This window comes from Bos grunniens, chromosome 3 (genome assembly GCF_055505025.1).
Source record: "Bos grunniens cultivar Pamir isolate PY7600 chromosome 3, Bosgru_T2T1.0, whole genome shotgun sequence".
NCBI lineage: Eukaryota > Metazoa > Chordata > Mammalia > Artiodactyla > Bovidae > Bos > Bos grunniens.
In genome coordinates, this window is record NC_141167.1 from 53,966,930 (window position 1) to 53,980,931 (window position 14,002).

Below are 14,002 nucleotides of genomic sequence, written 5' to 3' on the forward strand. Positions count from 1 at the left end.
CAAAAGATTTTCAAAGGAAATGATCAGAAAGATTGAAGGAAAACCAGTACACAGTGATGGTTGGTCCAAAAGCAAAGAAAAAAGGTTTCAGAGACCTAAATATCACAAATAAGTTTTTTTTAAAAATTAGGATGATGTGAAAATTAGGACATTTTAGTACATTTTGCAAGAACAGGTGCAGAGCATTTGCTAGAGTACAAACTAGAATAAAGTAGATTGAGGGAAAAATAAGGCAGCGAAGAAATAAAGAGTGGCAGTTGACTTTTTTTATTATGGTAAAATACACACAAAATTTGCCATTTTAACCATTTTTAGGAATAGAATTCAGTGGCATTAAGTACATTCACACAATTGTGCAACCATCACCACCATCCATCTCCAGAACTTTTTCATCGTCCCAAACTGAAACTCTATACCCATTAAACAGTAATTGCACAGCCCCTCCTCCCTCAGCTCCTAGAAATCACTGTTCTATTTTCTGTGTCTATTCTTGGTATTCTGTGACCATTCCTGGTACCTCATGTAAATGGAATCATATAGTATTTGTACATCTGTGTTTAACATTTCACTTAGTATGAAGTCTTCTAGGTTCAGTATGTTTCAGAATTTCCTTCCTTTTTAAGGCTAAATAATACACCATTTTATATATATGACATATTTTGTTTATCCATTTTTTTGTCAGTGGACATTTGGGTTGTTTCTATCTTTTGGCTATTATGAACAATGCTGCTATAGACACTGGGTTACAAAATCTGTTCAAATCCCTGCTTTTAATTCTCTGGAGTTTGTAGTCACAAGTAGAAAGGATAATATAATAATTATTTTGTTTTTTTTTTCTGAGGAACCACTGTACTATTTTCTATGGTGGTTGTATCATTTTACATCTCCACTAACAGTATACAAGGGTTCCAACTTCCCCACATCCTCTCTAGCACTCATCCTTGTCTGGCTTTTTGATAATCGCCATTGTAATGGGTATGAAGAGATTATCTCACTGTAGTTCTGGTTTGCATTTCCCTATTGACTAATGTCTATTCAAGTCCTTTGCTCATTTCTAAAATGCATTGTTTGTTTCTCTATTGTTGAGTTTGGTTACAGCAGGATTGAGGATGACTTTTTTTAAGGACTAAAAACATCTAAATCAGGAATGGAAAGTGTAAAGAAAAGAGAGAAAGGCATGATAGATGGAACGATGTAAGCAAGGTTTTCTATGGTATAATTCACACACTTCTTCCTTTCAGACGGACAAAAAAGATAAGACTTGTGACAACACAAATAAGTTTGAAAGTACGGGAAGGTACACTGAAGGTGTTTTCGTCTAATTTTCTCAAGACTTAGGAGGCTAAGTCATAAGCTGAACAGGAAAGCAGATAGAAGTGGGGAAGAGGCATAGAGACTATAGCAAATATTTGGAACATCTGTAATTGAAAATTGGTAAGAAGCCTAATTAGATTTATTCAGCAGCATTTAACCCAGATGAAGCTGTCAATGTCTTCACTGTTGCTTCTGTTATTGTCATTGGCATCATCATCATCATATTTCCAATACATAACTTGCAAAAGAAAGATTAAGAGACTTGTCCAAGACTAGATAGCTATTAAATGGTGGAGATTGGATTCAATCCCAGTCCACCTTATTACATTATGCTGTGACCTAAGAAATGCTAATGAACTGTACAGTTTTAAACATAAATCTTTCTGTTTTATTTTAATTCTTCTGAATAAAATCCTAGAGGTGGAGTGGAATTACTATTATTGGTTATTAATACACACACACTAACAAACTACTTTTCAAAAAAGCTGTATTAACTTACATTCCCATTAGCAATTTAAGAACATGCTTATCTCACTGCCTCTTCACCAATACCAACTATTCTCATTTTCAAAATCTTTTCAATTTTGGTGAAAACTGGTATCTGTTTGTTTTTATTCTGGAATACTTAACAGACTAATGAGGCTTAAACTTTTCATTCCTAATACAGAAATTTAATATATCAGGAACTATATGACAAATTTGTAGGTAGACAGAATTTTTCAAACTTACATAAAGTTAATGAAATATCAGTACTGAAATATTGATTACTATTTTCAAATAGCTTTACAGTTTCATGTATGCCTTGAAAAGTGACATTTTGGGAAGCAGGTCTCATAAGTTATAATATGAAATCTGAGATTAACTTATATGAATGTAAAATCATATTCCAGGTGATATTAAAGGAATAACACATGACCTTCAAGCAGTGTAATTTCCATTACTTGTCTTGTAATTTGAAAATAAATAAGCAGTATATTATTTTTCACTAGACTTCAGTTTTAAAGTCTACAATTAGGGAAAACACTGTAGGAATTTAAAACAATCTCAGTCAGTCCCTAGGCAGGGAGAGTTCTATGGATGCTGTCTTTTTATGAGTTTCCAGGTATTGATAATTCAATAGGCACAATTTAAAAGAGAAACTGTCCGAAGTTTTCTACTTGATAGACTTTTCAGTCAACCTTTAGTAAAGTTTAGCTATAATGAGGCAGGCATTACTAGAATAGAAAAACATAAACATGTCAAAATAGCTAGAGTAAAACAAGATGAAGAGCTATCACAAACAAGGACAGAACTAAAAAACTGTCCAAATACATGTCACATGACAGAAGCTAGAACTGCAGCATCTAAGACAACATCTGAGAATGCAGCAAAGTGAGAAGAGGTTCTCAATTATACATATTTTAAATATTACATTATAAGATTAAGAGACTAGAGCATACCGATAAAAGGTTTTATTGGCAAACACTGCAAATAATTACCTGCAGTGGTACTCAACATGGGGCAGTATTACCCTCCATGGGATGGGAGGAGTTCAGAAAAGGCGAGTGCATTGTTTGGTATCACAGTGAGTGAGAAGTACTCACGGAAACCAGTGTTTGGAAAGACCAGGATGCCAACAGCCCTGTGATACACAGTCCAGTCTTGTACAATGAAAGAACAGTCTCACTCAAATGCCAAGAGTACCCACAAAGCACAACAATGGACATACCAGGAAACTATATGGATTGGTTGTACTAGAAAAGAAAATTACCTCTAGGATTTAAAAGGAACAACAAAGCATAGATGAAATAAAATTTTGCAAAACAGACTTCCATGTTATAAGCCAAGGCCTATGAGGACACAGTGCAGTATTTCTTCCCAGTAAACTGAATCTTCAATGGATATATATAGCTCTATAGTAATCTTTTGGGTAGCTTGTCTGAATGAAAGAAAATGGGTTACACTATATCATCATTATGAACCCTGCAGAGATGCATTAAAAAATATAGATTTTGCAATCTACTAATCTTATTAAAATATTAAAGGATTTATAAGAAGACTTATAACTGAAACAGTGGGATCCAGGGAAAGCCTGGAATATGGATAAGAACACAGTGGGGAAAACAGTGGATCATGTATCTCTGTCAAGACAAAATATGCGAAAGTTAAAGTTTTTTAAACAATACACAGGTTTGAGCCTTTGTTTACACATAGCCTTTGCCTTAGTAAAGGGTCTTGAATTAATAAAGATAAAATTGTTTCATGATGTTGATTCCCAGAATGAATCTCTCACATATCTTAAATTCCAGGAAACCATCTACTAAAAGATGTCTAATCAAGATGTTCAAATCATGCATATTTATGCTTATTTAATATAGAAACAAGCTGAGACAGCAAGATAAATTTAATTTCACAAGTGAGGACAATAATCATCAGGACCAAGAACAGATTCATTGGAGGTTTAAAATTCAGTTCGTACTTACAGAGTTTATACCATATCTTTGCTGCTTTCATAGCACAGGATACTCACCGGTATGAAGGCCTGCAGTGCTAACATGTCCAGGTTCAAATCTTGGCTTCGCCATAGACTAGATATTTGATTGTATACAAGTTGTCTCTTGTTCCTCTGCCAACATTGCTATGGTTTTGTGTCTACCTTCATGAGAGATACTGATCTGTGATTTTCTTCTCTTGTGATGTATTTGGTATCAGGGTACACTAACCTCATTGATGCTTTCGAATTGTGGTGCTGGACTCTTGAGAGTCCCTTGGACTGTGCTACCTGATGTGAAGAGTTGACTTAATAGATAAAACCCTGATGCTGGGAAAGACTGAAGGCAAAAGGATAAGAGGGCGGCAGAGGATGAAATGGTTAAACAGTGTCACCAACTCAATGGACATGAATTTGAGTAAACTCTGGGAGATGATGAAGTACAGGGAAGCCTGTTGTGTTGCAGTCCATTGGTCACAAAGAGTTTGATATGACTTAGCAACTGAGCAACAACAACTCTAACCTCATAAAGTAAGTTAGGAAGTGTTTTCTCCTCCTCAGTTTTCTGTGACTGTATACCATTTTTTACTTAAATGTTTGACAGAATTCACCAGCCATGCCATCAGAGTCCATACTTTTCTTTGTGCTAAAATTTTAATTTATAAATTCAATTGCCTAACTTGAAAATCTATTTAAGCTTTTCTACTTATTTTTGGACCAGTTTTAATATTTGAATTTTTCTAGGAATTTGTCCATTTCATCTAAGTTATCTAAAATTTGTTGGAAAAAGGTCTTTATAAACTTTATTTATAATTCTTTTGATTTCTAAAGGGGTTGTAGTGATGCTCCCTCTTCATTCTTGATTTTGATAATTTTCTTCTTTTATTATCTTAGTCTGTGTTACCAAATTTGTCTATCTTTTCAAAGTAATAACATGATTTCATTGGCTTTTTTTCATTTAATTTTTATCTTTAGTAAATTTTTATATCTAGTAAAGACTTGGAGAAGGCAATGACACCCCACTCCAATACTCTTGCCTGGAAACTCCCATGGACGGAGGAGCCTGGTAGGCTGCAGTCCATGGGGTCGCTAAGAGTCGGACACGACTGAGCAACTTCACTTTCACTTTTCACTTTCATGCATTGGAGAAGGAAATGACAACCCACTCCAGTGTTCTTGCCTGGAGAACCCCAGGGATGGGGGAGCCTGGTGGGCTGCCGTCTCTGGGGTCGCACGGAGTCGGACACGACTGAAGGTACTTAGCAGCAGCAGCAGCAGTAGCAAAGCACTGCCTGAACATTCTTTTAGAAACTAACGAGCAACATGAGCTTTATAACAAAAAAATAACGGTGACATTACTACTTCATTTCCAATTCTCCTTCCTCTAATTCTTCTGATTGTGGTCAAAAGATGTTTTATTCTTTTGATCGTGGCCTCTTTTTTTTTTTCATTCTGGAAGCTTTTAGGGCCTTCTTTTTACTTTTTATTGTTCTCAAATTTCAAACTAATGTTCCTTGGATGGGGTCTATTTGTTTCTTAGCAAACCCGAGTTCTGGAAACATATTCTTGCATTATTTCTTTAATATAGCTTTCCCTTTATTTTTTCTTTCTGTCTTCTTTTTCCAATACTTTTCATTAGTCACATGTTGGACCTCACGAATTATTGTCCGAAACTGTGACGGTTCTGAAATTTTACCCTGCTTCCAAGATAACAAGCTGGCCTACAACAGTTTCATGGTTACTGGCAGAAGACATGGGACTCCTAAATCAGAGACAAAGTACTTTATTACTCATAAGCTACATGAGTTTCACATGTGTGCCAGTTCTTTTTGTCCCCAAGTCCCATGGGGACAATGCAGTGGCAGACCTTGGTAATGACTATGCACACAGTAGGTTTATGTAACAGACAACGAATCCCCAACCTAGAAAATCCCAAGTCTTTTATAACAAGCTGCAATAAATCTGTCTAATCTTTGCCTGTGAGAGAGACATTATCTTTGTGATAGCAAACAAATCTAAATGAGTCACTATCTCTATCTTCCAATACTGTTCACAAGACAAACATCTTTGCCAAAATAATCCAGAGTAAAAGTTTGTCAGTGTGGGACTTACCTGGTGGTCTAGTGGTTAAGAATCCACCTGCCAATGCAGGGAACAGGAACACAGGTTCAATCCCTGGTCTGGGAAGATTCTGTAAACCATGGAGAAATTAAGCCCCCGCACCTCAACCCCCGAGCCCTTGCTCTAGAGTCCACGAGCTGCAACTACTGAGCCCACGCACCACAACTACTACTGTGCTCCCCAAGAAGAGAAGCCACCACCACGAGAAGACTGTGCCATGCAACAAAGATAGCCCCACTCGCTGCAACTAGAGAAAGCCCATGTGCAGCAAGGAGACCCAGCACAGCCATAAACAAATAAATAAAAATAAATAATTTTTAAAAAGCCTGGCAGTGCTTCTGCTCATAAGATATGTAGAAATGTGAGACTCATACAGAATTGTCTACAATGTATTAATTGAATTTTCTCATCCTTTATCTCTGATTTTCCTTCTCTTTTTGTTCTGTCTCTTAAGAGATTCCTCAACTTTGCATTCAAAATTTTCTAGTGAAATTTTTATTTCTAGTCATATAGTTTTAATTTCTAAGAGCTCTTAAGACCTTGTTTTCTGCATATTCCTTTTTGTGTACAGTACCCTGCTTCCTATTTGGCTTAGAGGATAAAACGTCCGCCTGCAATGCCGGAGACCCGGGTTTACTCCCTGCGTCAGGAAGATACCCTGGAGAAGGAAATGGCAACCCACTCCAGTACTCTTGCTTGGAAAATCCCATGGATGGAGGAGCCTGGGAGGCTGCAGTCCATGGGGTCGCAAAGAGTCGGACACAACTGTGCAACTTCACTTTCACCCTGCTTCCTAAATAAAATACCTTCTCATTGAAGCGACTTAGCAGCAGCAGCAGCAGCTTTCTGAAATGGTGGTGGTAGTAGTGGTTGCTGTTAGTACTGTTTTCTCCTATTCCTGTCTTTGTCTATATTTGCTAAGTTCCCTTTATCCATTTGCTTATTTTGAGCTTTGCCTTCCATAATAAAGAATTCTCCAAAAGTTTAATGATCCTTGGTTGTATCTCAAGAGTAAGGAAATAAAACACACTGATCATAAGACTTTATGCATTAACAGCACTTACCAACCACGGGGCTTACCAATGAGGTGAACAGACTGGGACTGGGCTGTTAAACTGGGGTCCTGCAAATGTCACAATACACCATTTTTTTCTATTAGGCTAGTTGGAGAAGGCAATGGCACCCCACTCCAGTACTCTTGCCTGGAAAATCCCATGGACGGAGGAGCCTGGCAGGCTGCAGTCCATGGGGTCGCTAAGAGTCGGATACGACTGAGCGACTTCACTTTCACTTTTCACTTTCATGCATTGGAGAGGGAAATGACAACCCACTCCAGTGTTCTTGCCTGGAGAATCCCAGGGACGGGGGAGCCTGGTGGGCTGCCGTCTATGGGGTCGCACAGAGTCGGACACGGCTGAAGGGACTTAGCAGCAGCAGTATCTTCAGGGAGGAACTCTCCAGTCTTCTGCCTGATAGAATATAAGCCTGACACCAGTGTTTTGTAAATTAAACAGGAGAAGGGCACAGGGAGTTCTTCTTTGCACACAACCTTTGAGGTGTCTGGTGTCTGCTTTCCCAGGTTCTACAATACAAATGGCTTGTTCTCAGAGATCTCCCTCATGATGAAAATTAGGGTATAGCTTGTCCACTCCACTAAGCTGATTACCATTTATTCAACTAATTTTCTTCTTTTCTTCTTCCAATTTTGGTGCCTCTCATCTGCTATTTTCTACTCCTCCATTTTCTTTGTTTTACGGTATTTATATATTTTTATATCTTTACTGTCATTTGGGTAGGGTTTTTCAGGAAGGAGAATAGACATGCGTTCAATTAGCCATGTTTAAATAGCTCATAATTTATAAATTTTAGTAAAAATTACCACACTGTCCCTACCAATTAACACTCCTCTCCAATAGTTTATGTGCTTTGTTGTTACTGAGTATTACTTACTTTTCATAGTTTTGCTAATGTAAGAGATATTTAAATGGGAAATTTTTTTTTTAATTTTTAAGGTTGAGATGAATAATTCTTAGATCATTAATGAATATTAATGTTTTCGTCAGCTTATTAGTTATTTTTATTTCAGGTCTGTCTGTATGTATGAGGTCTGTCTGTATGAAGTTCTTTGCTCCTTTTCCACTGGAGTGTTAGGTTTGTTATCGCTTTGTAAAAGCTCTTTATATAAAAAGATGTCAATTCTGTGAGGAAAATAGTTTTCCACTTTGATATTTGCCTTTTTGTTTTGATGTACATAAATTTTATATTTTTACAAAGTCAAATATATGGATTTTCCTTAAAGCTTTTGCCATGATTTTCCCTTAGAAATTCCTTACCAAAAATATTTACGAATATATAGTTTTGACAGGTCTCATTTTTTGCATTGATCTATAATCCAATTAGCATCTACTTTTTCCAAAAGTTATAAATCAAGAATCTAGTCTCTGCTGCCCCTCCCAAAGACTTAACTGTCCCAGCATCATTTACTGAACAATTCTTTATTTTCTCACTGATTTGTGGTGTCATCTTTATCATTTATATAATCCAAATGCATAGTGGGGTTTCTAGGCTAGCTAAGTGATTTATATTATCTACTCTGCTCAGATCTATTCTGCACTTAGGACTTACCTACATTGTTTTATCAGTACCACTTTGTATACCTAAATAGTACAAGCCTAAATATTTTAATATTTGGCAGAGCTAACTAAAATTGATTCTTGACACAAAATTTCAAAAAATAAAACACATACCTAACTAGATGATACTAAAGAAAAAGTGTTATGGTAAATTATACATTAATTACTGATCTTTTCATTTTTCCAGTACATTTCTAAAATATATCACTTTTTTAAAAAAGGAAGATTAGTAACAATTGTGTTTGAGATTGATATACTACTCCTAGTTCAGTTCAGTTCAGTCGCTCAGTCGTGTCCAACTCTTTGCGACCCCATGGACTACAGCATGCGAGGCTTCCCTGTCCATTACCAACTCCTGGAGTTTGCTCAAACTCATGTCCATCAAGTCAGTGATGCCATCCAATCATCTCATCCTCTGTCATCCCCTTCTCCTCCTGCCTTCAATCTTTCCCAGTATCACGGTCTTTTCAAATGAGTCAGTTCTTTGAATCAGGCGGCCAAAGTATTGGAACTTCAGCTTCAGCGTCAGTCCTTCCAATGAATATCCAGGAGGGGTTTCCTTTAGGATTGACTGGTTTGATCTCCTTGTTGTCCACGGGACTCTTAAGACTCTTCTCCAACACCACAGTTCAAAAGCATCAATTCTTCGGCGCTCAGCTTTCTTTAGCCAACTCTTACATGCATACATGACTACAGAAAAACCATAGCTTTGACTAGACGGACCTTTGTTGGCAAAGTAATGTCTCTGCTTTTTAATATGCTGTCTAGGTTGGTCAGAGCTTTTCTTCCAAGGAGAAAGCGTCATTTAATTTCATGGCTGCGGTCACCATCTGCAGTGATTTTGGAGCCCAAGAAAATAAAACTTTTACTTTTCCCATGGTTTCCCCATCTATTTGCCATGAAATGATGGAACTGGATGCCACGATCTTAGTTTTTTGAATATTGAGTTTCAAGCCAGCTTTTTACTCTCCTCTTTTACTTTCATCAAGAGGCTCTTTAGTTCCTCTTTGCTTTCTGCCATAATGCTGGTGTCATCTGTATATCTGAGGTCATTAATATTTCTTCTGGCAATCTTGATTCTAGCTTATACTACTCTTAACTACATATTAATTTTTCAAAAACTTGTGTCTGTTTTTTTTTAATCCCTGCTTGTCACTATTTTATAATTCAATAAATTCTACATGGTGCTAATCTATTTTTTATGTTTACAAATTAAAGTAACACGAACCTACCAATTAAAAACAGGAAAGAAAGAAAAATGTTTTCTAACCCATCTGTATGCAATTCTTTTCACAAAGAACAAAAAATACAAACTTTCCACAAAAGTACCATAGTATAGTCACATATTTCAAATCTTAATAGTAAATTTAAGTTATTTTTTAAAGTGGTTTAATTGTAAAATTAACATCTCTGAAATAAATGTAAAATTACTTATATAGGAAAATCATCCACATCTCTCCATACATGTCTCAGTGAGATAGTTCTGTACCTGTCTTCCTGGTAAACAGATTAAAAGAAAAAATAATCTTCCTAAAAGAAAAATTATCAACATAAGCACGCAAGGTTAACCAAACCACTTTCTTTTGTATGTGTTTTTCTATTTTTCACAATATTTTATGTCCTAACTTTATAAATCTTTAAGAGGATTAGTTGTATTTTCACATAAAATAATGGTCCTTTCATCAGTATTTGCAATTTACACTATCCCATGCAACTTATGGGTTTTCTTGCTGTTGTTGCAAGACCACTAGATTGTCTGAATTGTTAATATAATGAAACCTACAATTTGCCTACCTACTCAGAAACATTAAATAAATACTACCACTGTTGGTCATGAAAGGAACCGAAGTGTCATAAATAGTCTGCAGTAAACTCTTTTTGTGACCTTTAGAAAACCCTTCACTTACATTTCTTCTTAGTCAGCATGTCAAAGACTCCTAAATTCAACAAAGGTCACCATCCTTCTCCAGTGTCTACTATGTCCAGTGTCTACTATGTATCAGACACTACACTTAATTCAATTTCCAATGAAAATACTAACACCACTCAACAACATTTGGGAGAATTCAAACAACTTCAGTTTACAAGAACGAAATAGAGGAAAATGGGGGAAAGGGGGCAAAAAGAAGTGAGGAAGTCAAAACAGGATAGAGAACAGAGGAAAGGAATAGGAAGGAATGACATCTACTCTGTTCTCTTCCTTTAACACTGCCAGAGCTATACAACAACGTGGAGAGACGATATGTAAAGCATTAACAGGTGTACTGTGCACTTGGCTGACTCGGCAGCTATCAGAAAAGACAGATACCAATCCAAACCTATACAATATAACACTACATCTCAAGGAAGGAACACCTTGAATCTCCCAGTACCATGAAGCCATGTCACTGCCCACTACTACCTAAGCTGTGATTCCATCATACCAGGAAGGAGTGGAAAAGGAAGAAAACTCTAGGTGAGAGTGACTAAATTTTCTACCATTAGGCTGAAAGAAGAGGAGGGATAAGAGGTTGATTTAAAAAAAAAATAAATCCAATAATAAGAAAATACAGAAAACATGTATTTGCTCTACTGACTGTGACTTCTGAAAATCATCCACACTATAAAGCAACTATGCTGAGGGGCATTCACATCATTTCCAATTTGTTGTGGCCAAAAGCAAGACTGCTGCAAATATCACTGCACTGAGATGCAATGGTTTTGGTATATTCAGAGCTATGCAATGCCAAAGAATGTTTAAACTACCATACAACTGCACTCATTTCACATGCCACCACGGTAATGCTCAAAATCCTTCCAGCTAGGCTTCAACAGTTCATGAACCAAAAATTTCCAGATGTACAAGCTGGATTTAAAAAAGGCAAAGGAACCAGAGGTCAATTGCCAACACCTGTTGGATCATAGAAAAAGAAAGAGAATTCCAGAAAAACATCTACTTCTACTTCACTGACTAGGCTAAAGCTTTGACTGTGCAATTCACACCAAACTGTGGGAAATTCTTCAAGAGATGGGAATACGAGACCACCTTACCGGCCTTCTGAGAAACCCGTATGCAGGTCAAGAAGCAACAGAACTGGACATGGAACAAAAGGCTGGTACAAAATCTGGAAAGGAGTATATCAATGCTGTATACTGTCCCCACGTCCAAGGAGCAGCAGCTGAGCAGGCAAAGGAGGGCCGAGAGGAGCTACTCCACGTTCAAGGTCAGGAGGGGCAGCCAGTGAGGAGATACCCATCGTCCAAAGTAAGGAGCAGTGGCTGTGCTTTGTTGGAGCAGCCGTGAAGACATATCCCACATCCATGGTAAGAGAAACCCAAGTAAGACGGTAGGTGTTGCGAGAGGGCATCAGAGGGCAGACACACTGAAACCATAATCACAGAAAACTAGCCAATCTGATCACACGGACCACAGCCTTGTCTAACTCAATGAAATTAAGCCATGCTGTGTGGGGCCACCCAAGATGGGAGGGTCATGGTGGAGAGGTCTGACAGAATGTGGCCCACTGGAGAGGGAATGGCAAACCACTTCAGTTTTCTTGCCTTGAAAACCCCATGAACAGTATGAAAAGGCAAAATGATAGGATACTAAAAGAGGAACTCCCCGAGTTGGTAGGTGCCCAATATGCTACTGGAGATCAGTGGAGAAATAACTTCAGAAAGAAAGAAGGGATGGAGCCAAAGCAAAAACAATACCCAGTTGTGGATGTGACTGGTAGACAGAAGCAAGGTCCGATGCTGTAAAGAGCAACATTGCATAGGAACCTGGAATGTTAGGTCTATGAATCAAGGCAAATTGGAAGTGGTCAAACAGGAGATAGCAAGAGTGAACGTCGACATTTTAGGAATCAGCAAACTAAAATGGACTGGAATGGGTGCATTTAGCTCAGATGACCATTATATCTATTACTGTGGGCAGGAATCTCTTAGAAGAAATGGAGTAGCCATCATGGTCAACAAAAGAGTCCAAAATGCAATACTTAGATGCAATTTCAAAAACGATAGAATGATCTCTGTTCGTTTCCAAGGCAAACCATTCAATATCACAGTAATCCAAGTCTATGCCCCAACCAGTAACGCTGAAGAGGCTGAAGTTGAATGGTTCTGTGAAGACCTACAAGACCTTTTAGAACTAACACCCAAAAAAGATGTCCTTTTCATTATAGGGGAATGGAATGCAAACGTAGGAAGTTAAGAAATACCTGGAGTAACAGGCAAATTTGGCCTTGGAATATGGAATGAAGCAGGGCAAAGGCTAATAGAGTTTTGCCAAGAGTGTGCACTGGTCATAGCAAACACCCTCTCCCAACAACACAAGAGAAGACTCTACACATGGACATCACCAGATGGCCAACACCGAAATCAGACTGATTATATTCTTTGCAGCCAAAGATGGAGAAGCTCTATACAGTCAGCAAAAACAATACCGGGGGCTGAGTGTGGCTCAGATCATGAACTCCTTATTGCCAAATTCAGACTTAAATTGAAGAAAGTAGGAAAAACCACTAGACCATTCAGGTATGACCTAAATCAAATCCTTTATGATTACACAGTGGAAGTGAGAAATAGATTTAAGGGCCTAGATCTGATAGATAGAGTGCCTGATGAACTATGGACGGAGGTTCGTGACATTGTACAGGAGACAGGGATCAAGACCATCCCCATGGAAAAGAAATGCAAAAAAAGTAAAATGTCTATCTGAAGAGGCGTTACAAATAGCTGTGAAAAGAAGACAAGTGAAAAGCAAAGGAGAAAAGGGAAGATATAAGCATCTGAATGCAGAGTTCCAAAGAACAGCAAGAAGAGATAAGAAAGCCTTCCTCAGCGATCAATGCAAAGAAATAGAGGAAAACAACAGAATGGGAAAGACTAGAGCTCTCTTCAAGAAAATTAGAGATACCAAGGGGACATTTCATGCAAAGATGGGCTCACTTCATGCAAAGATGGTCCATACCATCTTTGGATCTAACAGAAGCATAAGATATTAAGAAGAGATGGCAAGAATACACAGAAGAATAGTACAAAAAAGAGCTTCACGACCCAGATAATCATGAAGGTGTGATCAATGACCTAGAGCCAGACATCCTGGAATGTGAAGTCAAGTGGGCCTTAGAAAGCATCTCTACAAACAAAGCTAGTGGAGGTGATAGAATTCCAGTGGAGCTATTTCAAATCCTGAAAGATGATGATGTAAAAGTGCTGCACTCAATATGCCAGCAAATTTGGAAAACTCAGCAGTGGCCACAGGACTGGAAAAGGTCAGTTTTCATTCCAATCCCAAAGAAAGGCAATGCCAAAGAATGCTCAAACTACTGCACAATTGCACTCATCTCACACACTAGTAAAGTAATGCTCAAAATTCTCCAAGCCAGGCTTCAGCAGAATGTGAACCATGAACTTCCAGATGTTCAAGCTGGTTTTAGAAAAGGCAGAGGAACCAGAGATCAAATTGCCAACATGCACTGGA

General features: G+C 37.8%; 1 protein-coding gene across 6 annotated transcripts in view; it reads right to left on the bottom strand.

The window, feature by feature from the left end:
* PIGK (phosphatidylinositol glycan anchor biosynthesis class K) overlaps positions 1 to 14,002 on the bottom strand; it is a 136,514-nt gene that overhangs the window by 29,495 nt on the left and 93,017 nt on the right. For 2 of the 6 annotated variants that reach the window (XM_086390649.1, XM_086390651.1), the window contains exon 11: positions 5,897 to 5,975. The exons of the other annotated variants lie outside the window; for them this stretch is intronic. In XM_086390649.1, the coding sequence (XP_086246775.1) occupies positions 5,897 to 5,975 (79 nt within the window). The remainder of the gene's footprint in view (positions 1 to 5,896; positions 5,976 to 14,002) is intronic. 6 annotated transcript variants of the gene reach the window in all.